The sequence below is a fragment of the Amaranthus tricolor genome, chromosome 7, assembly GCF_026212465.1.
Source record: "Amaranthus tricolor cultivar Red isolate AtriRed21 chromosome 7, ASM2621246v1, whole genome shotgun sequence".
Lineage (NCBI taxonomy): Eukaryota > Viridiplantae > Streptophyta > Magnoliopsida > Caryophyllales > Amaranthaceae > Amaranthus > Amaranthus tricolor.
The window spans coordinates 26,794,248-26,818,075 of NC_080053.1; the positions used below are offsets into that span (position 1 = coordinate 26,794,248).

The following is a 23,828-nucleotide window of genomic DNA, read 5'->3' on the forward strand; positions in this document are numbered from 1 at the left end:
AGAAGTAACATGTTTTATCTATTACACATAGATTTTAAAGAATATTTAAATTAAATTGAATAATTCATATTGAATAACCCGCTTATAAAATCATTTATCCGATTTGGATCCATATCATAATTTGTGAAATGGAATTTTCAATTTTAGATTAGTTTTTATTAGTTTTGATTTATTTTTTAAAAAATTTTAAAATAGAGAATCCTAAAAACCAAACATATAAAGTCAATAAAAAAATACACCTTATTAATACGAGTAGTCTTTTATCAATCATTTTTAAAACTCAACCCGCAAAATCACAATTTATTTATTAAAGATTAAGTGAGTTAATTAGCCAAAAGTCAATAAAAAAAACCAATAAAGTTTAGCTTTTCATTTTCACTTAAAGGTTAACTTTTAAATTGATTGAAAGTCATTTGTCAAATATTCCAACTGTCCTTCGCAATTTGTACCTCTTTTAATTTTAATTTGTTCCACTTATTTTGCACGTTCCTTTTTTTGGTAATGGCTCCACTTTTTTTTTAAATTTCATCCACAAACATATTATCTCTCTTCATCTTAACCAGTTATTTTTTTTATCTACTTATTTTTTCGTCTTATTCTCCAATTTAATTTAATTTTCCATTAAATTTCACTTAAAATAATTTAAATACATTCTCATAAAGACAAAGAAAGTATAATTTTTTATTTTTGTTTTTTAACGGTAGAAAAACAAACATCAACTAAAAAGTCAATCCAAACGTTATTTACGAAGGCGTAAGTCCGACGTACAGCCTTGAACAATCCCTTCTATACCCAAGGGAGATGAAAACACCACCATAGCGTGGAATAAATGGCCGTACTCCGAACACTCCTCTCTATCAGCACTCCACTACATTTACATCATCATCATCAATTTCATTTTCTTCAAAAACCATTTCTATTCTCTCATTCTTCTCAAACCCTTAAACTTCACCCAAATTCTCATACATTTCTCAATCTCTCCTCTTTCTCCACTCACCGCTTCTTCACACCTTGCTGTTCTTCCTCTTCAATGGAGGCTCCTCCCGAAGGTTACCGAAGAAATGTCGGAATCTGTCTCATTAATTCCTCTAAAAAGGTTCGTATTCCTCTTTTTACTTTTCCATGCTTCAATTTTTAGTCTTCTCGTCTTATTATATCTTTGAATTTGATTTCGGTGCAGATTTTTTCTGCTTCAAGACTCGATATACCTGATTCTTGGCAAATGCCTCAGGTAATTTAGTATGCGCTGTTGTTGTTTACAGGTTTGAGTTGAATATGACTTTTTGATGTTTATTTAAGTTGGTTTGGCAACTATTGATCTTATATGTACATTAGATCTTTGTCGCAATGCTTGATTTATAAATTTTCAACAACTTTGCTGCTTAAAGTTTCGAGTTTAATGGAATTGAATATTGTGTTTTTATATTGTGTTTGATCGATAAAAAGAGAAATTCTCTAGCTCCTTAGAATCCAAAACCAAAATATTTGGTAGCAACACAAATACAACAATACAAAATCCTTTTTTTTTAGTTTATGAAGTTAAATAATTGTTAGACACATGAATGGAGAATCACTTCCGATGGTCGTCCCCATTTATTTTTCCTTCTTCATTAGTCCATTCATTCATATACTCTTGTATATTTTCTTTTGTAATCCAAGTTATCTTTATTGTTGAAAATTGATTATAGGTAGTTAAAATAGTCACTTGGAGGGAGCTCCTTTGTATCCAACTTCACTCTGCATCACCTTAAAACCACAACACCTCGTTTCATTCCACATAGTTTGAAGCCTCTTAATTTTGGCCTTAGCCACTAGAGGCGTCTTCTTCAACTCTAACTTAGTATTGAGTATTTACCCATCTTTAGTCTAGTTTCACGCATTGATATGATGTCATTAGCGAAAAACATGTAGTATGCCATGACACCTCTCTTGAATAGGTTTGGTTATCTTAACCTAATGTAAACCTTTAGTTATAAAATGTGCGAGGCGCACTAAGGTGCAAGAGGATGTGTACTGCCTCGGTGCCCTTTTTTGTTGTTTTAATTGTATTCCTTGCCTCGGGCGCACATTTGTTTCTTTTGTTGCGTCTCATAGGCCTTATACGTCTTTTGGATTGCACATCGCTTGGATTTGAAAAGACATTTTTTCGCCTTGGTGCACCCTATTCTTTAATACTTTTTAAAATTAAGATGTAGATCAGTTTTTGGTTATGATTATTAGGAATCTCGCGCTGTCCGTCCACAAATCACAACATTTGCCTGCACATTGTCACACTTGAACTATACTACTACACTTAAGAGACATACTTTTCTTTGATTATGACCCATTAAGAGGAGTACTACCAGGTAAAGTTAAAGAAATGGACCATCTAGTATGAAAGCTATGCATTAGTACAAGATAAAGAAAAAAGAAAAAGGATATGTATAAGATTTTTATTTGTTGAATAAATTCTGTGTTTTTTTACCCATTTCCTTCCTTCATATATCCTATCATAGTGCATAAATGCTTTTCAATCACGGTCGCAGTTTTTGTGAAACGAATTTCGCAATCATTAGTTCATTACAAATGGTTCTGCATTTATTGTGAGATTTAAGTCGTGATAAGCTTAAGACCTTTACAGTGATGCAAGCCATATTTTGAACTATGCTCCTATTAAGGTCTTTTCTAATCAATTGTATTCTTTTGGGCGTTGCGTAAATATCTTTCTCCTTTTTCTTTCATGTCCAATTGGCTATATACTCCACACTGTAAGGGGTGTGAATATTCAATATTCCATCCAAGTGAGTTGAAGATAGAGGGAGCACAATGAGTATGTCTCACATACATGGACTTTTATCCATTAAAGTGGTGATAGTATTCCTCGTTAACACAAAACTTATGCATACAAGTACATCATTTAAAGAGTGCACAAAATTAGAATTTTCTTGGGATTCTTCTAGTGTCGTGTTGTCCCGCACTTACTATATCTAGGGTGTGCTGGCTCGCATATAGGTTGAAACATGACTTTGTTGTTTGGCTTGTTGTGTTTTTACCTTCCCTTTAATCAATTCTATTTGAATGGATGACGGTTACCCCTAATTATGCCTTTGTCTAATCTAATGTACTAAGGAATCAAAATATTTCTTTTATAAAATAAATCCTCCCTAATACTAAATATCTAGAAAGGGTGTAAATAAAATTCAGTTACATAGAAAAGTTAAGTATAAAGCTACTCTGATAGCATAGAATTATGCTTATAAAAGTCTTCCCTTGTCTTTGCCCGGGAAATATTAGTTTAAAAGAGGACATAGAAAAGTAAATTTGTACTGGTCAATTCTGTCATTCATCTCGTGTTTGAAATATGAAATTCAGGTGAAGAAAAGTGTAATTAGTGACCATATTCTTTTGTCTGAATAAAATAGAACTAGAAGGAAACTTTCTATTGTATATCTCGGATGGACTTTTTGCAAGAAAATAACACTAAAGTTGCGTAGAATGATTGATCTTAAATCTTCTCATGCACATCCTGTAAGTTGTTACAAGTTCATTGGCTGTTCCTTTTCCCATTAGCAGAAACTCATTTTCATCTCTTACTGTTGTATTTCTTGTGTTAAACCTTGTGTTTCTTTGCAAATCGAATTTGTTGCAACTAATTAAACTGAAAAGGCATGATGATGTTGTGCTTGCAGGGTGGAATAGATGAAGATGAAGATCCAAAAAATGCGGCCATCAGGGAGCTCAGGGAAGAAACTGGAGTAACTTCAGTGGAAGTTCTTGCAGAGGTTGGGTTTATAGTTTGTCTAACAGAAGTTGTGAGCACACATGTGATGCTTCTTGAAGTTTTTGTAAATACTAGTAACACTCATGGCAAGTGCAAAGAGTTATCTTTCCATTTTTGGGAAAAAGAATAAGAATACTAGAAATGGAAAACAATGTTTTCTGACTTTTCTTTTTGGCCATGTATCATGCCGTATCGTGACTACTCTTTAAAAAGCTGAATGCTTGTGTAGAAATATGGACTTCGGTAAATTTCGTTGAACGAAGCACTTACCACTTGCTTGTAAATATGTTGTAGTTTGCACTGCTTCAATATGTCACTCTATCGATTCTTCAACTGCTTCTATGTAAGGCTTAATACTAGGTTGAATTCTTGTATTTTCTTTCTTATTCCTTCCCAAGTGTCTCTGATTCTCAAAGATCTCTTGAGATTTATAAGCGTGTAAAAGCATGAACCAGGAAAAACCTATGCCAAAATCTTCAAATAGGAACTTGGTGACCAATGTGTGGTGCTTGTATATGTAATACGTTTGTTTTTGATAACTTGTTATCAAACTCCATGTTGCTTTGAAGGTCAAAAAACATGAATGAAAAATATTGCCCCTTATTTATGCCTTGCTTTTACTTGAAGCCTATTAATTGGTTTGTCTTCTCGAACATGATCATTACATATTTTAGTTTGGACCTAGGTGTGTTTTTTAAATGTTGAATGGTGTATTAGATTCTTAGGTTTAAGTACACATTTCTGTGTGTGTTACAAAGTATTACTTTAATATTATTTCAAATGAACAGGTGCCCTACTGGCTGACATATGATTTCCCACCAGAAGTTAGGGAGAAGCTCAAGCGTCAATGGGGATCAGACTGGAAGGGTCAAGCCCAAAAGTGGTGAGCATTGGGTACCGCTGACTTTAATATTTCTTTTTGCTGCTTTGTTTTGTCTTTTAATTCTAATAATTGAGTGCACTGTTATGGTTGCTAATAAAGTCGTGGGATTGACTTTGGAATACTTCTTATATTTCAATGTTTCTCATGAATTTGCTTTGGGGATGTTTGGCTTAGTCTCTATAATCCAGTTGAAAAGGGAATGAGTGTTTTTTCTTATTCGTTTATTGTTTACTTGTTTCTTGCTCTTCCAATTTGCCTTAGATTCTATTTTATTCTCTTATATGTTTTCTGGGTTGTGTCCGATCTCGATATTATATAAACAAAATGAATGCTGAGGGAGAGTTCATGTATACGACCATTGGTTCATGTAATTGACAGATTTTTGGAATTATGGCTTAGGCATTGTTGTGTCACAATTTCTCATAAGCTTATGATATTGAATCAGATAAAGTTGCAGTTTTATCTGAGATTGGTGTGCTCAGACTTTCGAATAGTGCAAAAATTTGTCTTTGTATTTATATAACACGCCAAGTTTACACTTTGTAGTTTCACTAGAAGACAGCTAAAATATTCAAGTTCAACTACGTCATTTGGAAGCCTAAATTCTTAGTTCCCTTAATTCTAGGCGCCTACAATGCACGACATCTAGCATGTGGTCTTCCTCTATAGGGTCCTTTTCAGGAAACAACCTCCAGGGGATGGCAAAATTTAAAGGGGTAGCGAGGGCCTAGGGTACATTTGAGAATGGCTGAGAAGGTCAAACACATGCCCACTATTTAAAACCCAAAACTTCACTAGTGAATAATGGTAAAACTCCAATTGTACCCGGGTATGTTTGGAACTTAGGATTATTGCTTATCAACTCCAACTGAGTGACTTTTTTTTTCTAGCTATCATCTTTTGCATGGCTCTCTTGAATTGCTTTTTGAGAAAAACTTGAAATTTCCTGTTGTCGTTGGGTCTGCAGCAATCCTGGGAAATCCGATTGTCTTTCTAATGTTTCTGATTATTCTTGACTTATATGTACCCTTTTTTAATAAGGAAACCCAATTTTGTTTATAATGTTTCTAGTTTCTAGTTATAATTGCAATATTTTACTTTGGTGTGTTTTATTATATTTAGATTTAGAATCCCCTTCAAAGTGAAAGGATGACAAATACAGGATGAAGTATAAGACATGGCTGTTTGATTCTCAATTCATGAGCAGGTTCCTTCTTAAGTTACTGGGAAATGAAGACGAAATCAATCTATTGGGCGATGGCACGGAGAAGGCTGAATTTGGCAACTGGTCATGGATGACACCCGATGAAGTAGTCAAACACGTAAGCTTCTTGGTTCCCACACTCCTCATATTAAAGTAATAATATATACTCGCGTTTTGATTCATGAATCTTTGTTATACTATGCAGGCGGTGGACTTTAAGAGGCCTGTCTATGAAGAAGTTTTGAAAGTTTTTGCACCTTATCTTCAGTAACATTCTCAAGCATTTATTGTTCATGAGGCTTGACTACATGCATTGTTTAAGCTGGTATTAGATCATTTACCGTTATAGTGGTTGTTGAAGTTGAGCTTATATCTTTTGGTAACATATTGAATGCAGTTTATGAACAAAAATCTTCCTCGTTTTACTTCATTTTTTCTTTTGGTATCCGGCTCTCCTACTACCCTTTAAACATCACAAATTTTTGTATGACACGGCATCGTAAGATGCGTCTCATGCATGGGTTGAATAGTCCAAGTGATATAAATTATAAGCATATATGAGCTTCTTGGTATTAGATTGTATCACCGAGAGACAAGTCTTTCACAGGAGTAGCTCTTTAAATATTCATCCTTTTTAAACTAAATTAAAAATTTTAAAGAAAAAGATAAAAAGGACAAATTGGGTTAGCCTTTTCGCATTCAAGACCAATGCTTCTAGGCTCAAAGTCATGGAATTCTTGATCGTCATCCAAGGGTCACACATAAGCCTAAATCACATTAACAAGCCCTAATCATTTTCTAAATAAGTTAATGGGTCATTAAGCTTTTAACCGTAGAGACTACTTACTCAAGAAATATGAAGTAAAGTTGTGAAAAACACAAAGAAACTAGCATATAGCACTAGACATGATTAACTATAAATTAAGCATGGAAACTTAACTAAGCATAAATAACAACCTAAATCTAGAGTATTACACCAATATATCAAGAAGTAAGCATGTAAATTAAACATAACAATGTAATGGAAAAATATACTAAAACTTGTTAGTTACTACCACATTAAGGAACTAAAAATATATTGAAACTTAGTACACATTAAGGGGGTGTTTGGTTGGGGGTCTTAAGGAAAGAGAAAGGGAATGGAAATACCCCATTCCTTTTGATGTTGTTTGGTTCCCATTTTCAATGATTTCCTTTCCCCCATTTAAGTTTAAGGTTTACCCAAATGAGGTAAACCTCATTCCCCACTTCCCCGTCACTTTGCCATTCCATTCCCTCCCTTATTCAGCAACCTCTCCTCTCCAAACTCTACTAGCATACTGCCGCCATCGTTGTCATCTCTTTCCATTCCTCGCGTCTCGTTCATCACCCTCAAGTTCTCATCTCTTCCTCGCGCGTCCTTCCTCCTGCTGCTGCGCCATTTTTCTCACTCTCGATTTTGCTGCCGCCATTGTCAAATGTAAGTTACTTGCTGATTTGAATCTCCTTTCTCTTCACTCCTTTTCCTAATTTCTGCTGCTATTGTGATGGATTGGAAATCAGATTCGTGTTCTTGTTGATTCTCTGTTGTACCGCCAATTTTTGATTTTGAATTTCTGTTCAATCTCTGTTAAATTTCTGTTCAATCTAGTTGATTCTCTGTTGAATCAGATTCATGTTCTTGGGATTTAATATTGGGTTGTACGCGTGAAAAGAATATCAGAAAGTAGCATTTTTGAACCAAAGTTTTGAAATCTGGGTTTTTGGATTTGCTTTGGATTTGGTTTTCATCTTTTGAATTTGTTGTTGTGATAATGTATGCTGTTTGTTTTTGGATTTGGGTTTTATTTTATGCTGTTTGTTTGGTTTTCAAGAATACATGGAAACAAGCTACATGGTACTTCTTTGATGTTCTTATTGATGTTCATTTCTACAGAAAATGGCTAGCATTGGTACTTCTTTGAAAAGGAAGAGAAATTGGGACTGTATTCGGTTCATAATTACTATAATTAATTGTGTTGTGTTGCTACATTTGATGTTGTACTCGATGAGAAAAACTATATACGATTCCCATTATCTTAAGCTTGATTAAAAAACTAGGAGAAAAATGAGATTGCACAACTTGAATAGAATGATTAGAGAAAGTGACACTTTGTGTAGGAACTATCTTCGTATAAATCGATACACATTTGGTGTACTTTTAGAGATGGTTAGAGATATTGGTGGATTAAATGAAACAAGAAACACATGTTTGGAAGAGATGGTTGCAGGTTTCTTATACACATTAGCTCACCATAAGAAAAATAGAATGATGGGTGCACATTTTTATAGAAGTGGTGAAACTATTAGTAGACAATTTCATGCTTGTTTGTTAGCAATCTTAAAGTTACATGCTATTCTTCTTAAGAAACCAACACCAATACAAGAGGATTGCAACGATGAAAGATGGAAATATTTCAAGGTAAATAAAAACCAACACTTTAATTTGAGATAAAATAGAGAGACTATTACATAATTTAAAGTGATATTGTTTGTTTTGTAGAACTCATTAGGTGCCCTTGATGGTACAATGATTCTAGTGAATGTTCCTTGTGATGATCGATCCAAATATCGGACTAGAAAAGGTACCCTTGCTATGAATGTATTAGGAGTATGTTCACCCGAGATGGAATTTATATATGTCTTACCTGGTTGGGAGGGGTCGGCACACGATGGTCGGATTCTTCGAGATGCTATTTCTAGGCCTAATGGGTTAAAAGTTCCAAAAGGTAATTTGATTGACGTAATAGATTTTATTTGAGATTAACTTAGTAAGAGAGTAATATTTTTTTTTAATTTGTCAAGGTTGTTATTATCTATGTGATGGAGGATATACTAATGGAGAAGGATTCCTTGCACCCTATAGAGGGCATCTTTATCATCTTAGAGAATGGAATAATGGCCCCCGACAACCTCAAACCGCCGAAGAATATTTCAACTTAAGGCATGCAAAAGCTAGAAATGTGATTGAGAGATGCTTTGGATTACTCAAGGGAAGATGGGGGATTCTTAGAAGTCCTTCTTGGTTTAGTTTACAAACACATGGTCGAATTGTACTTGCTTGTGCTTTATTACATAATTTGGTAAAGAGATACATGCTTGCAGAATTTGATGATGAGGACTTGTTTGAGGAAAATGATAGTAATGATAATGATGGTGATGATAATGAGGAAGATGATGTGGAGTACATAACCTCCATTGCTGTAACCGATCCATGGACGAATTTTCGAAATACAATGGCCCAATATATGTTCAATGATTGGAGGGCTAGACACCGCAAACTTACTTTGTAATGTTATTCCTTTTTATTTAAAACCTCCATTTCTTGTATTTGAACTTCAGACTTGTATGTTTATTACATGCTTGAATATTTCTTGTATTGAATATTTCTTTGTTTACTTGTATTGAATATTTCTTGGTTCATTCCATTTTTATATACATGAATGTTGGTGAAGGTAGTTCTAATGAATTGGCTAGCTTACAAGCATTCATGAAAGACATGAATGTCATCTTTCAACTATGGCAAATGTGATGGCCCGCACTGATGATCGTGAGCAAAAAATAGTTGAACAGACTGAGAAAGTGTTAGAGGAACTACTCTCTTTTAATTTAGAAGGTGTAACTCCTAACCAAGTTTTAAAGTGGCTAACATTCTAACCTCACAACCAAACAAGCTCCTGATATTTTCAAAGTGTCCCGACGCTTTGAAAAGTGCTTATGTTAAGAGTCTTCTTGGAGGAAATAGTAATGCTTAGATCTAATGTTGTGGTTCCATGAATGATTTTGAAAGGACTAGAACACTTTTCGTATGTATTTTGATCTACAAACAAGTGATTATATGTAATTAATCGAGCTACGTTGTTATTATTTAAAGTTATGTTTTTTTAAAAAATAAGTTTTTCAAGTTTATCATATAACAACTACTTATTTTTGGAAAAAATATAAAAGAATTTAAAAACTCAAATTTTAATTCTTTAACTTGAACCAAACAGTCACAAAGGGAATCATTGAGCAGTTCATTCCGTTTCCTAAACACAACCAAACGATTAGGCTAAATTAGGGGAATCTATTACATTCTCCTTCATTCTCTTTCCTCATTCCATTCCGATTCCCTTGTGCGAACCAAACACCCCTAAAACTAGTTAGTTCACAAGTTGGGTATGACAAGGTCATTAATGCAAGAAAAGCATTTTTGTTTGATATATGCCCAATTAAACTAAATTTACAAAAACATGTAAATTCTCACTATACGGTTTATGCATGATTACTTAAATGGATTTTTTTTTTGTTTCATACTAGCCTAACACTAGCTGACATTGTTTTTGGCAATGCTTTGCTCTCTAACAATTCACATAGATGGCAAATACAAAATTTCCTTTTGGCAATTTGATTAAGTTGTGTTTTGGAATAAGAAGTAAATTTTAAAATTTCAGGTTGGAAATTTAAAAATGTCTCAAATTTTGGTATTGTCAAATAAAAAAAAATTAAATTTGATTTTGAGTCAATTTCATGAGTTTAACTACATCTTATCTAGTACACACTAGGTAATTTACATACGTCAGGTGATATTTAATGTATAGATAATTAAATTTGCTTTTGATAGATAATTGGTAAATATTAAATACATGTAGTCTTTATATTCTCAATAATATTTAGGCAGGTAGTTCACCCAGTGGGTACACAAAGTTTTAGCCCAACTTTGACTTTTACATTTTAAAAGTAATTAATGTTGAGAACTAAGCTTATATGGGAACGTTAGAACCAATTTCTCCGAGAAAATTGTGTTATTTTTTCACAGAAAATGTGTTACTTTTGTTTTAAAAAAAATCTGGTACTTTGTAGGAAAAAAATGTTACTTTCAGAAAAAAATATAAATACAAAGTAACACGTTTTTCGCGAAAAGTAACACCTTTTATTTAAAAGTAACACCTAATTGTGAATTTTTATCAGAATGTTTTCTTAAAGTTACTTTTTTACCTGATTGTATCATCTTTGTTTTCAAAAATAAGTAACACTTATTTGCTTAAAAGTAAAACCTTTTTAGCAAAAAAAAAATAACTCATTTTTATCAGGCAGATTGGTTCTCACGATTCTCATATAAAGATGGTTCTCACTAGAACTTCTTCCTCTATATATATATATAACTAACAAAAAAGTGTTATTTTTTTACTAAAAATGTGTTACTTTTAGACAAAAAAGTATTACTTATTTTTGAAAACAAAAATGATACTTTTAGGCAAAAAAAAATTTACTTTAAGAAAAAATTTTTGAAAAAACTCACAATAAGGTATTACTTTTAATATAAAAGGTGTTACTTTTCGAAAAAAATGTGTTACTTCGTATTTATATTTTTATCTCAAAGTAACATTTTTTTGCTAAAAAAATCCAGATTTTTTTTAAAACAAAAGTAATATTTTTTTGCTAAAAAGTACCAGATTTTTTTTAAACAAAATTAACATTTTTTTGTCCAAAAGTAACACTTTTTCTGTGAGAAAAACACATTTTTATCGGAGAGAATGGTTGTCACGGACTCACGGTTCTCATATAAGCTTGACCCTATATATATATACATACATATATATATATATATATACATATATATATATATATATATATATATACATATATATATATATATATATATATATACATATATATATATATATATATATATATATATATATATATATATATATACATATATATATATATATATATATATATATATATATATATATATATATATATATATATATATATATATATATATATATATATATATATATATATATATATATATATATATGTATATATATATATATATATGGTCAAGTTTCAGTGACAACGAAACTTATATGAGAACCGTGAAAACCAATCTGTAAGATAAAAATGTGTTACTTTTTTACAGAAATGATGTTACTTTTAGATAAAAAATATTACTTTGATTTTTAAAAAAAGCTGGTATACTTTTTAGCAAAAAAGTATTATTTTCAGAATAAAAAATATTTTTTTAAAAAATAAACATAACACAAAGTTGACTACAATTAAAGATTCTCAATGATATTAATTGTTGTTAATTAACTCCAACAAATCTCAAGGATATTGTTGTAATAAATTTTAAAATAATATGACTACCATATATATATATATATATATATATATATATATATATATATATGTAAAGGATGAACTTTAAATTTAACCTTCAATAATGAGATAGCGATTTGTCATTTTACAACAAAATTGCAAAATTGTATATAATTTATTTTAAAAATTCTTAAATCCCAAATTATGTCATTTATCAAGTCAATGATTATGGTTTGATATTTATTACATGAATAAAACTGACTCAAATAAAAGATTCTCAATGATATTAATTATTGTAAATTGACTCTAATAAATCTCAATGATATTGCTGTAATAAATTTTTTTTAACAAACTACCATTTCTATATTTATATATATATATATGGTCAAGTTCCAGTGACAACCAAACTTATATGAGAACCGTGAAAACCAATTTGTATGATAAAAATGTGTTACTTTTTTACAGAAATGGTGTTACATTTAGATAAAACAAATATTACTTTGGTTTTTAAAAAATGCTGGTATACTTTTTAGCAAAAGAGTATTACTTTCATAATAAAAAAAATTTTTAAAAAATAAACATAGCACAAAGTTGACTATAATAAAAGATTCTCAATGATATTAATTGTTGTAAATTAACTCCAACAAATCTCAAGGATATTGTTGTAATAAATTTTTAAATAATATGACTACCATATATATATATATATACATATATATATATATATATATATACATATATATATATATATATATATATATATATATATATATATATATATATATAAAGGATGAACTTTAAATTTAACCTTCAATAATTTTCATCTATTTGGCAAATGGCTATGAGATAGCGATTTGTCATTTTACAACAAAATTGCAAAATTGTATTTAATTTATTTTAAAAATTCTTAAATCCCGAATTATGTCATTTATCAAGTCAATGATTATGTTCTGATATTTATTACATGGATAAAATTGACTCAAATAAAAGATTCTCAATGATATTAATTATTGTAAATTGACTCTAATAAATTTCAATGATATTGCTGTAATAAATTTTTTTTTAACAAAGTACCATTTCTATATTTTTATATATATGGTCAAGTTCTAGTGACAACTAAATTTATACGAGAACCGTGAAAACCAATCTGTATGATAAAAATGTGTTACTTTTTTTACAGAAATGGTGTTACTTTTAGATAAAAAAAAATATTACTTTGGTTTTTTAAAAAAAGCCGGTATACTTTTTAGCAAAAAAGTATTATTTTCAGAATAAAAAATATTTTTTTAAAAAATAAACATAACGCAATGTTGACTATAATAAAAGATTCTCAATGATATTAATTGTTGTAAATTAACTCCAACAAATCTCAAGGATATTGTTGTAATAAATTTTTAAATAATATGATTAGCACATATATATATATATATATATATATATATATATATATATATATATATATATATATATATATAGCGATCAAATTTAAAATTTAACAATCAATAATTTTTATCAAAACTGCAAATGGCTATGAGACAACCATTTGTCATTTTACAATAAAATTATTAAATTGTATGATGGTGAAAATTACATATTTAAAAACTAGTGTTACTATATTATTTCTTATGACTATATTATTTCTTAAAGAAGAATAAATTATTTCTTGCATAACTGTATTATTTCTTATGTTTAAGTCAAAATTATCGGAAAAAGATTGGAGATAAATAGTGTTACTATTGATATATAGCGAGTAATATGAAACGAGAAAAGTATATAAAGTAATCAATTAAATAATAAGTTATAACTCTTAAAAATATGAATGATTTGCCTATATAGTGTTAATAAAGAAAAAAATTCCTATTTTAGTGCTCATTAAAAAAATTTTCCAAAGTAGTGCTCATATATGTAAGGTTTAACACTAAGCTACTTTGCTTTTGGTTTGGAATTTCCAAACCTCAATGTGAGCTAAAACAATTGTTGGAATAATTTTTTTGAGGGATTGAAGAATATTTGAAAGTATTTTCAATTTGCGATGAAAAAAAGTAAAAATTGCTTCTCTTGATATTCCTATAGCTAGCCGCAACTACTTGATGCATTTGAGACTTGGATCAATTTGAGTAAAATAACAGTAAAAACTAAAGAAGAAAAGTTATAATGAACATTTGGATATAAAATTATCATTGGACGTTGATTTATTTTTAGAAAATTTGTTAATAAAAATTTTAACACTGTCTCGTTAATTCAAAAAATTCTTAGTATTGGTAAACTCAAAATTATCCTTACAATGGGTGGATCATTCTCATAAAGTAGATAAATTATAATTGATATTTTGTCAGATTTTTCTCGTTTTTATTGAGAACAACTTTTTTTAGTAAAGTAAATAAATAAGTGAACTGCCTAACGTCGTTCTAAATATTTCAACCATGCAATCCTATTTTTTTTTTCTAAATTCCCTAACTCATATAATTAAATGATAATTTTAGACATATTTAAAGGAGAAAGCTTATTTTTAATTATTTGTTGCGATTTTGTATCTATATTATCACATGTTATATGATATATATACCAATTATTTTGTCGGTCTAATTTTTATGTTTGAAGTTTTCAAATCAAATTCAGATAAATTTGGTTAAGTTTTTTTTCTTTATAAAAATCTTTTTTAGATAATAAATTTTAGTGAGGATTAGAGATTGTATTGTTTTATTTTTTAGTTCTACTTAGACCTACTATTTTTTTGGTTCACAATAAGATTTGAAGACTCCAAACCAAAATTAAAATCGGTTAGTGACATGAACACCATTTTTAGAAATATTTTTAAGTGAGCACCGTAATAAGAATTTTTTTTTTAACTCCATTTAGACATATCATTCTAAAAATATTAATTATTTTAAATTGATTAATTAACGTATGGATAAAAAAGGACTTATTAATTATTAATTTATTATGGTGTTGTTTGAATATGAAACGTCGCTACCAAACCTTCCGTTTTTAAGATTTACTAAGGAAAATCATATTTCTGAAGATATCATCATATCATTATGTAGTAATTCTATACTTGCACAAACATAATCTCTGTCCATTCTCCATTTTCATTTTCCATTCAAAATTTCATTCACAACTACAACGAGAAACATGCAGCGAAATTTCGGCGTCAAGAAGCAGAAAGAGCCTCCTCCTCCTGTTCAAGTTTCTTCTGCGAGGGTCTGTATTCCTTCTACCTTAATTTGATTGGTTTTGTATTTAAAAATGACTAATCAATACTTAATTTTTCTCAATCAATTTGAATTAGGGTTTTTTTTTTTTGCGATTGATTTGAGTTAGGGTTTTGGTTTTTGTTGAGTGCTATTGAATACCCATATTGGAAACATATGGATTGAGGTGTGTTCATTTATGTTTTTCTCTATTCAGTGTAAACACATAGGTGTTGAGTTGTGCTTAGCAATCAATTTTAATGACATCTTGTTTGTTGCTTAACTCATGAGCAGTTCGAAAGATGCCAGTAGATAATACTTTATGCTTCTTATACTTCTTTCTGTGCCGGAGTCTGGAATGACACCCCCTAAAAGTAAATTAAATTTTTAAAATTCTGGAGAATGATGTGCTGATTAGCCTTTATTTTTGATTTTAGGATATCTCTAATCATCAAGGATTGTTATTTGTTGCCTTTTGATTAACCAGGATTAATCGAGCACCATGAGGAAAGAGTGTTAGTCTCCATATATGATTGCATTTCTGCAGAACTTAAGCTTTCGTGAATTGGAGTTTTGTTCTTTTATGTTATAGAAGTATATATTAATTAATGGAGGTTTACTATGTGGGATAAGATTGCAAGACTAAAATTTGATTTTCATTTTTGTAATTCATTTAATTATTGTTTGATTTTGAATTTGATACATGGCATTACTGAAATATTAATGTAAGAAAAAAGGATATTCTAGTTGAAATGAATTCATAATTCATGTTAATAATTTTGATTTTAGTCTAATTACAAACACCAAAAACTAGTAATCAATAATTGGTATGCAAAAAAATAGAATTAAAATATGGAGGTTTATTATGTGGTGGTTATTCTGGAGGTTTATTATGTGGAATAAGATTGTAAGATTAAAATTTGATTTACATTATTGTAAGTCATTTTATTTTTGTTTAATTATGAAATTAATACAGGCACTTGTGAAATTTTAATTTAAAAATAGAGGATGGTCTAACTGAAATGAATTCATAATTCTGGTTAATAATTTTGATTTTAGTCAAATTACAAAGACCAAGAATCAATAATTAATAATTGGTATGCAAAAAAATAGAATAAAAATATGGCATTAAATTGCTTCTGGGTTTTCTTTCATTTGAACCCAAAACTTGTAACCTTTTGAGAAAGGTGAGCTTAATTTAATAAAAAAAGCGTCCTTTTAATGTTGTTACATAAATAAGTGTCTCAGTATCTGAACCGGTGGAAAGGAATCGCCTGCTGTTACTAATAGTAGACCATTTAAAATTAGCTCAACAATTGCCCGCTATTAGACCATTTTAAAAAGGATCAAAAAAGGAAAATATATAATTAAAATCAATTGTCCCGCTGTTACAAACATATAAAGTTTTGATTATCATCTGGAGTGACAAATTGACTTGGCTTCATTAGCTGTGAATATGTTATGGAACTATAGTAGCTTATGTTGATGCAGGACTTTCTGAGTTGTATTTTTATTATTTAGGGAATAGGGATACCTAATTCACAGGCTTACAGCAGGCCTTGCCCAGGGAACTAACATATCAGCAAGTTTTAGCAATTAGATTCTTTTGGAAGCTTGTTGGCTTGTAGCTGCCATTTTGTGGTTTTGCTTCGAGTCACTTTACGCTCTGGTGAATAATTCACAAAGACACAAATCGACTTGGCTTCATTTGCTCTTATGGGAATTGTAGTAGTTTATGTTGATACATGACTTTTTGAGTTAATTGTCACTATTTGGGGTTGCCTAGCTCACAAGCGCACAGACCACAGTAGGCCTTGCCTAGGGAACTGACTTTTTAGCATGTTCTAGCAATTAGGTTCATTTGTAGACTTGTAGTCTTGTGGCTGTTTGTTGTGTAGTTTTGCTCACTTTAGGCTCTGGTGAATGAATCTTCACTCTGTCTGAGTAAAAGTTTTTTTTCTCATTCACAGATGTTAGCTAAGCCATCACATTGTGGGTTTAATCGTATCACTTTTTGGAGAAATACGAAACTTATATCGTGAGAAGCTTTAGAGAATTACCTTTGCATATTTCTGCAGCTTGTTGACTTCATGAAGTTGCTTTATGATGCTTATTTCCTAGGCAGTGACCATATGCCTTTATCAGTGTGGAATTCATTTGGATCTGTCTATCTTAATGACTAACTTAGTGTGTTCTTAAATAGAATGATGGATAAGGTTTAATTCATTTCCATCAATTTATGAATTAATATCTGGTGCGTGTTTTTGTATGGATGGGGTAATATGATGATGCAAAGTGATGGGGCTTTAATAATCATTGATCATATAGAAAAAAACCATAGGAAATTTGTGTACATTTCCCCTTGCTACCGAACACCCCTACCATTAGTCCACTAATCATTACATGTTTCCAACATTTGTAGAAGTAGCTTTTTAACTTTTAACCTTTCGTTTTCTGGACGGAGAATGGTTTAGTGATAACTGATGAGTGGAAACTAACTTCTTGTTTTGCTTGTGTTGTGTAATCCTTTTTTAAGTTATCTGGCCAGCTTTTGCCAAAATTCTTGCTGTTGTTTTCATTCATTTTTTTCGATGCTGTCCTTTTTCATTGATCCCTTTCTTCTTTGCCCTTAAAAGATGCATCCATGTTTGACAGGCTGTTGACTTAATCCAAGAAGTCAAAGAGTTACAAAGGTTTAACTCTCAGGAGCTTAGTAAGTTGTTAAAAGACTCTGATAATTTCACACTCCATATTACAACAAATGGTATATCAATGCAGGTGAGTTGGCTTTCTTATTTTGTAGACTCATCTTTTATCATTACTAATGAGATTTCCTTGCTTTCACTTTGGACAGTGTGTTGTGAATCATATTGTTAAGAGGTCTTATATACCCTTACTATGATACTCTATGTTAATAGTTATACAAAAGGAGTCACAGTTGATATTGTAATACTTCCTCCGCCTTCTTTTGGCAGCAACATTTCTCAAAAATGCGGTAACCTATTCTATATAAATGGTGCAACTAAATAAAGATATAGAAACTTAGAAGTATTGAATTGCGTAATGTTTTCTAGTATGACTTGTATTTTGATACACAATGAAAGTTAACATGTCCTACCTTTTGAAATGGATGGAAGTTCTCTCCCAAAACTGGATTAAATTAGAATACTAAGGTTTTTGTATCGCAGATTGACATGGACAAATTGGTACGATTCCTTCCGTTGCACCTTAATGCTGTGCTTTTGTCCTCACAAAGAGATGAAGCCTCACTAAGACATCTGTTATCTGGACTCCGTCTTTTAAATACTTTATGTGAAATAGCTTCTCGTCACCCTAAGCTTGAACAGGTTGGCATAATTTAATACTATGTCTCTTTTGAATTTCATCTACCTTTTTTACATAAATAAATGTTTCCACTTCTTACTTTGAGATGTGCACCTAATCTTCTGCAATGACTAGTTATTCGGAATAATTAGTTTACAAAGGGGTAATTTAGGTAATTATAATATTAGTGATAACTTGGGAAATAAGTTAGTATTAAGAGGGGTTTTATTATAAATAGAGGGGTTTTAGAGATTAATAGATTAATCATGAAAATTGTTAAGTAATTAGTGGGTGAGTTTTATGCTCATTTTAGGAGACCTCAAGCTTCTGGAAGTGCTTGAATTATCTTTTATAATCTTGTAACCATCCTTTTATCAACATTTCAATATAATTTCTCCTTGTCTAGTTTATCATTTTATTTTCTATTTTACTATTTTAGTCCAATTGGCCAGTTCATAGCATCTTCGCTTTTAAAAATTAATTTTTTGTTTTCATTGTGTCGAACTTAGTATCGAAAATTGTTCGGATGACGGGCTAGGTGAGGCGATTCCTTTAGATAAGAGACTTAGAGGACCTTTGGTCTTAGCCTTAGTAGAAACCATTTGATGTGGGCATCCACCAATTATGTTTTATTTATCTCTTCTTTTTTTGGTATTCTTTGTTTATTTTCTCTTTTAGGTTTTGCTTTTTTTTTTTTGTTTTAAATTTATTTTGTTATGGGATTCAGTGTGGCTAAATCCAAAGTTTAGTGCCTTCATATGATGCTTAAAGCCTAGGACCCTTAGGACCTTAGGTAGCCTCACACCTTTTAAAACTAAGGTGTCAATTGGCTTTCATGTAGTTTGACGTTGTTTAGCTTTTGCTAATACCATTAGAGGGATGGTTAATCTTATGTACTCCTTTTAGGAACAATCCTCCTCTATTGACCATCCTTCTTAGTAGTGGTCACTAGAGTTCCAAGACATCTTCCATGGATCACATAAGGGCTAAACCATGCATAATTGACACTAAATCACCCCCTAATCATGCTAATGGGCCATTAAGTCCGAAACCCTAGTGTTGACTACGCACATATAATCAAGCAAAACATAAACCTAAACATAATAGGGATAAAGAGGATTAATAAATTGAAAAAACAAGGATTTTTAATTAATTAGTCAAAGATTAGACTAATTTATCATGGGTGAATAACACTGATTAAGTACTTATGAAGACTAAGCTCATAAACATTTAAATAAGCCTATTACTAACATGCATTTAAAATACTACAACAAAATATTTTGATTAACATAAACAAAAAAAGAATTAAAGAAGAAATTAAAAAGTTATTGTATTGAAGGCAAGGAGCAAAGATGATTAACTTCTATTATATAAACTTCAATGCTTGGAGATGTCTTCCAAAAGATTAAACTCTATCCATTCTTAATTGTTTGTCCTTCATTTGATTTTCACAAATATTAAGAAGAATATAATCTTTGAAGATAGTGGGGTATTATTATATTTAAGAGATGTAAATTAATAATGATTGTATTGGAAATATGTAAGAGAATGAATGTTTTTTTATGAAATAACAATCATTACATGAAATCTTTTGTTGGGTTGTTGAGACTTGAGAGTATTTTACAAGGATAATATTGAAAAAAAATACTTTCCCAAAATAAAAAGTATTCTAAAATGGACAAACTAATTGAAACTAGCTGTTATAATAAGTTGGAATAACAAAAATGAACGGAGGGAGGAGGAAATTAAAAAGGAATCCCACCTTTGCAGCCTCAGTATCTAAAATCCTACCCTTCAATTAATATATAAAACTCTCACCTTTATATCATTGCTTCCACTAAAGTACGTTGATGAATGATAACCTTTAAAGCCTATGACTTTGGCAATATAATATTCATTTAAAATGTCTTGTGTTACCTTTATATTGATCCACATTTTATTTTTAAATTTTTCAAAAATAAAGCGAAAATCTCTGCATATTCTTTGTTATTTCTCGTTTGTTTTCCGTAGTTGTCATTGTCCCTTCTCTCTTCTCTTGTGCTGCCGTTTTCAACTTTCTTTTATACTAAAAATAAGTTGGATTTGAGTTACCTAGTTGGATTAACGTGTTATGGATATAATTGTTTGTGTTGAAGAATTATAACTCATGATATACCAAAATAAACAAGATAAAACATAATGAAAACTAATTTGATGTTGGTTGTCTTGGTTCATCATCTTTATGTGTAATTTCCTGAACCTAGACATAACCAGGCTGCAATAGCATTTCATAAGTTTGAAAATGGGATGTGCCTAAGTATGTTTTGATCAGGAAAGAGATGAGGATCAAGGGAAGAAGTGGGTGTTATCGTATAGGTTGTAAAGGAGAGAGAGAGAGAAAGAATAAGGGGTTATCGCTGTACTAGGGGTAAATAATAATAAGAAAATTATCAATGGTACCCCTAAGTTTTTGCACTTTATCAATGGTACCCCTAAGTTTTTTCAATTATCAATGGTACCCTCATGTTATTGAGCGTCTTACAACCATAACCTTTTTTTTTTTTTTCCGTCCAAAATCGTAAAGCTTTTTTTTTTCTTTTATTTTTCAATTTAAAACAAAAAAAAAGAAAAAGAAAAAGAAAAAAGTTAACGGTTTTGGATGAAAAAAAATAGAAAGGGTTACGGTTGTAAGACGCTCAATAACACGAGGGTACCATTGATAATCGAAAAAACTTAGGGATACCATTGATGAAGCGCAAAAACTTAGGGATACCATTGATATTTTCCCATAATAATAAGGTAAATTTTTCTGACCTGTTATGATGTTGGATTGGGAGAAAATTTTTTTGGAGTAATTTATTCTCCAAAGAAAGGAATAAAATATTTACTGTAGGGGACCCTAGGTTAAATATTATCTTGTTAATTTTTCTTTCCTCATCTCTCCTATCTTCATCTTTATCCGATTCTCTCTCCTCCATCTACAAACATTGAAGCTCTACATCTCTCTTCCATCAAAACAATCATCTTCAAGACTTAACACCAAATTTGTTTTCACAAGAATTTCAAACTCTAATTTTCATCCTACCAAAACCACAATTTCTTAGCACAACAGTTTAATTGAAAAAGAATTTCTAAGTAAATTATTTCCTCCTACTACTCCAATTTCAAATCCTACACCATAAAAGCATAAAATTCCTTCAAGTGAAAACGAATGACATCCAAGAAGAAATTTCAATATTTACTTAAACCCAAATCTAATTTTGTGCAGCCTTGATGACGACTTTGCGGTAATGATGAGTCAGCGGAGAGAGAGATAGTAAAATTGGAATTTAATGATAAATTTTTATTATGCTTGAGTATTTCAAGAGATAGCAAATGAAGATGTCGGGGATGAATGGGTTTTTGTGGGGGAGAGAGAATTCAATGGAAGTGAAAAATACCAAACTAACAAAAATTTTTCCCATGTACAATTTCACCTCATTAAATAGCATTTTGGACTAATTTTGGAAATAGTTGTCCCTGAATCAACTCCTTGAATCCAGATGGGCCCTAGAAGGGACAAGAAAATGGAGGCAGTTATGAAGTATATGGTTGCATGAATGAGTATAATGAATGAATGAGTAAGAAATCTTAGCTTTAAAATTGATACTTTCATTTGAATGAATTATTGAAGGGAATAGAAAAGAATTGAAGCGAAATATCGTCCAAAATGGCATACGTCTACCCATTAGCCTTAGCTAATATTTAAATTTGACAGTTGATAATCCTTTATCTGAATTCTCTAATTCTTCATTGAGCAGATTTTGCTTGACGATGTGAAAATGTCAGAGCAGCTGCTGGATTTGGTGTTTTATTCACTTATTGTCAGCTGTAAACAGGTTCTCCATTTTTATGAGCTTGTTATTTATTCTAATGATCACTTTTATGCCCATTTAGCTTCTGCGAATCTCTTAGTAGTTAGTATGCAACTGTCTTTTAAAAGATGTGAGATTATGTTCCTTGTATGACCTAAAATCTGAATTCTGCTAAAGTCATTTAGAATTTAGTTACCTATTTCAACCAAGAAAGAAAAAAACTTATTGTTCGCATAAAAATGATGTTATAATACCCTACCACTTGGTGTCATAAAATGGTTTTAGTTATGGTCACGAAATTTATATATGGGTCAATGCAGATGGTTTTGTAATCGCCTTGGCCTATATTTCAGTCGCATTAAACTGAAAAACCTTTATGATATAATTGTGATACGGTGATGCAACTTTGTATTTGCACATGCCCTTCCCTCTCTTAGTGACAACGTAAGATAATCATTAACCATCTTGACTTGAAGAGTTGGATTGATGTTGAAGCCTGGGAGGCATTAGAAAAATCAATTTTCTTTGAATGGACGCATAGTGCCTCGTTGACCTATGTCAATTGCCACAAGTGTGCGACACTAGTGTCAACGACTAATGATTGCACTAGCTCAGCCTTAACTCTAAGTATCTAGCCTTAGCTCTAGGCTTGTCTGAATTACAAATACTCCTATGAGTAAAAGATTGAAGAGCTCTTAGAGAGAGAAACTCTAGAGAGATATTTTTTGGAAAGGCTTTGTATTAATAGAATGCTTGTACACAACTTGAGATGGCTTGCAAATGAGGGGGCTTTAGTATGTATAGATGATGGCCAAGCACCTTGATGAATCTAGAGTATTCTAGAAGAGATATACATGGGTTTCTCTAGAGAGTTCTTGGCTAACTCCTACCTAGGCTTATCCACAAGTTTCTAAAGAATCCTACAAGTATCCATTAGTCTCCATACTACTCAAGGTTAATGTGGAGAGTGCTAGAGTTCTAGAATCTTCTAGAGGCTTCTTCATGCTTAAAATGCCTTTTAGGTTGATTTGCCTCCCTAATGTCAGATGGAGGAGATCCTTCATAAATTTTTATTTTATGGTATTTGATGTGAAATTATATTAAGAAAAAAAATATTAAATGATTAAATTAATAATAATAATTTCTAAGCCTTTGAGAACAAAGTGCAACTTTGAAACTAAGCTTGCCTCATGTCTATCATGAAAGGGTCATGTTATATTCAATTTAAATTTTACTATTCTCTAAGATTCTTATTAGACCTACACCCCTCAAGTCTACATTCAAATGTGCAAAATGTCTATGATTTGGAACCTACATAAAGATCGTAATTTAAAAGTCATGATTAACATCACTAAATGTGATATAGGATTGCCGACGCTCAACGGTTTGCACTGTTGATTTTCTTGTTGCATTTGTCTCGCTCTAATTCGTTTTTGACTTATGTCATAAGATGTGACGTCATTTTTGTAACAACCCGACTTACCGTTAACTGAGTAAACAGGGTCATCACGAGGTACATTTCCCAAGA

The 23,828-nt window shown here is 30.8% G+C and overlaps 3 protein-coding genes across 4 annotated transcripts in view; all 3 read left to right on the forward strand.

Moving 5' to 3' along the window:
- Positions 1-751: 751 nt before the first annotated feature.
- Positions 752-6,258, forward strand: LOC130817295 (nudix hydrolase 26, chloroplastic). Its single transcript, XM_057682918.1, has 6 exons — positions 752-1,096; positions 1,181-1,231; positions 3,669-3,761; positions 4,549-4,643; positions 5,851-5,965; positions 6,053-6,258. Exons 1-6 carry the CDS (start codon positions 830-832, stop codon positions 6,116-6,118), a joined length of 687 nt encoding a protein of 228 aa, XP_057538901.1. The 5' UTR covers positions 752-829; the 3' UTR covers positions 6,119-6,258.
- A 2,170-nt stretch (positions 6,259-8,428) lies between these two features.
- LOC130817296 (protein ALP1-like) lies at positions 8,429-9,710 on the forward strand. The gene is made up of 2 exons (XM_057682919.1): positions 8,429-8,594; positions 8,671-9,710. Exons 1-2 carry the CDS (start codon positions 8,462-8,464, stop codon positions 9,156-9,158), a joined length of 621 nt encoding a protein of 206 aa, XP_057538902.1. The 5' UTR covers positions 8,429-8,461; the 3' UTR covers positions 9,159-9,710.
- A 5,201-nt stretch (positions 9,711-14,911) lies between these two features.
- The window catches only part of LOC130817297 (nodulin homeobox), a 30,856-nt gene continuing 21,939 nt past the window's right edge, over positions 14,912-23,828 (forward strand). For both annotated transcript variants that reach the window (XM_057682920.1, XM_057682921.1), the window contains exons 1-4: positions 14,912-15,153; positions 17,799-17,921; positions 18,332-18,490; positions 22,247-22,324. In XM_057682920.1, coding sequence (XP_057538903.1) covers positions 15,085-15,153; positions 17,799-17,921; positions 18,332-18,490; positions 22,247-22,324 — 429 coding nt within the window. In that variant the 5' untranslated portion in view covers positions 14,912-15,084. The remainder of the gene's footprint in view (positions 15,154-17,798; positions 17,922-18,331; positions 18,491-22,246; positions 22,325-23,828) is intronic.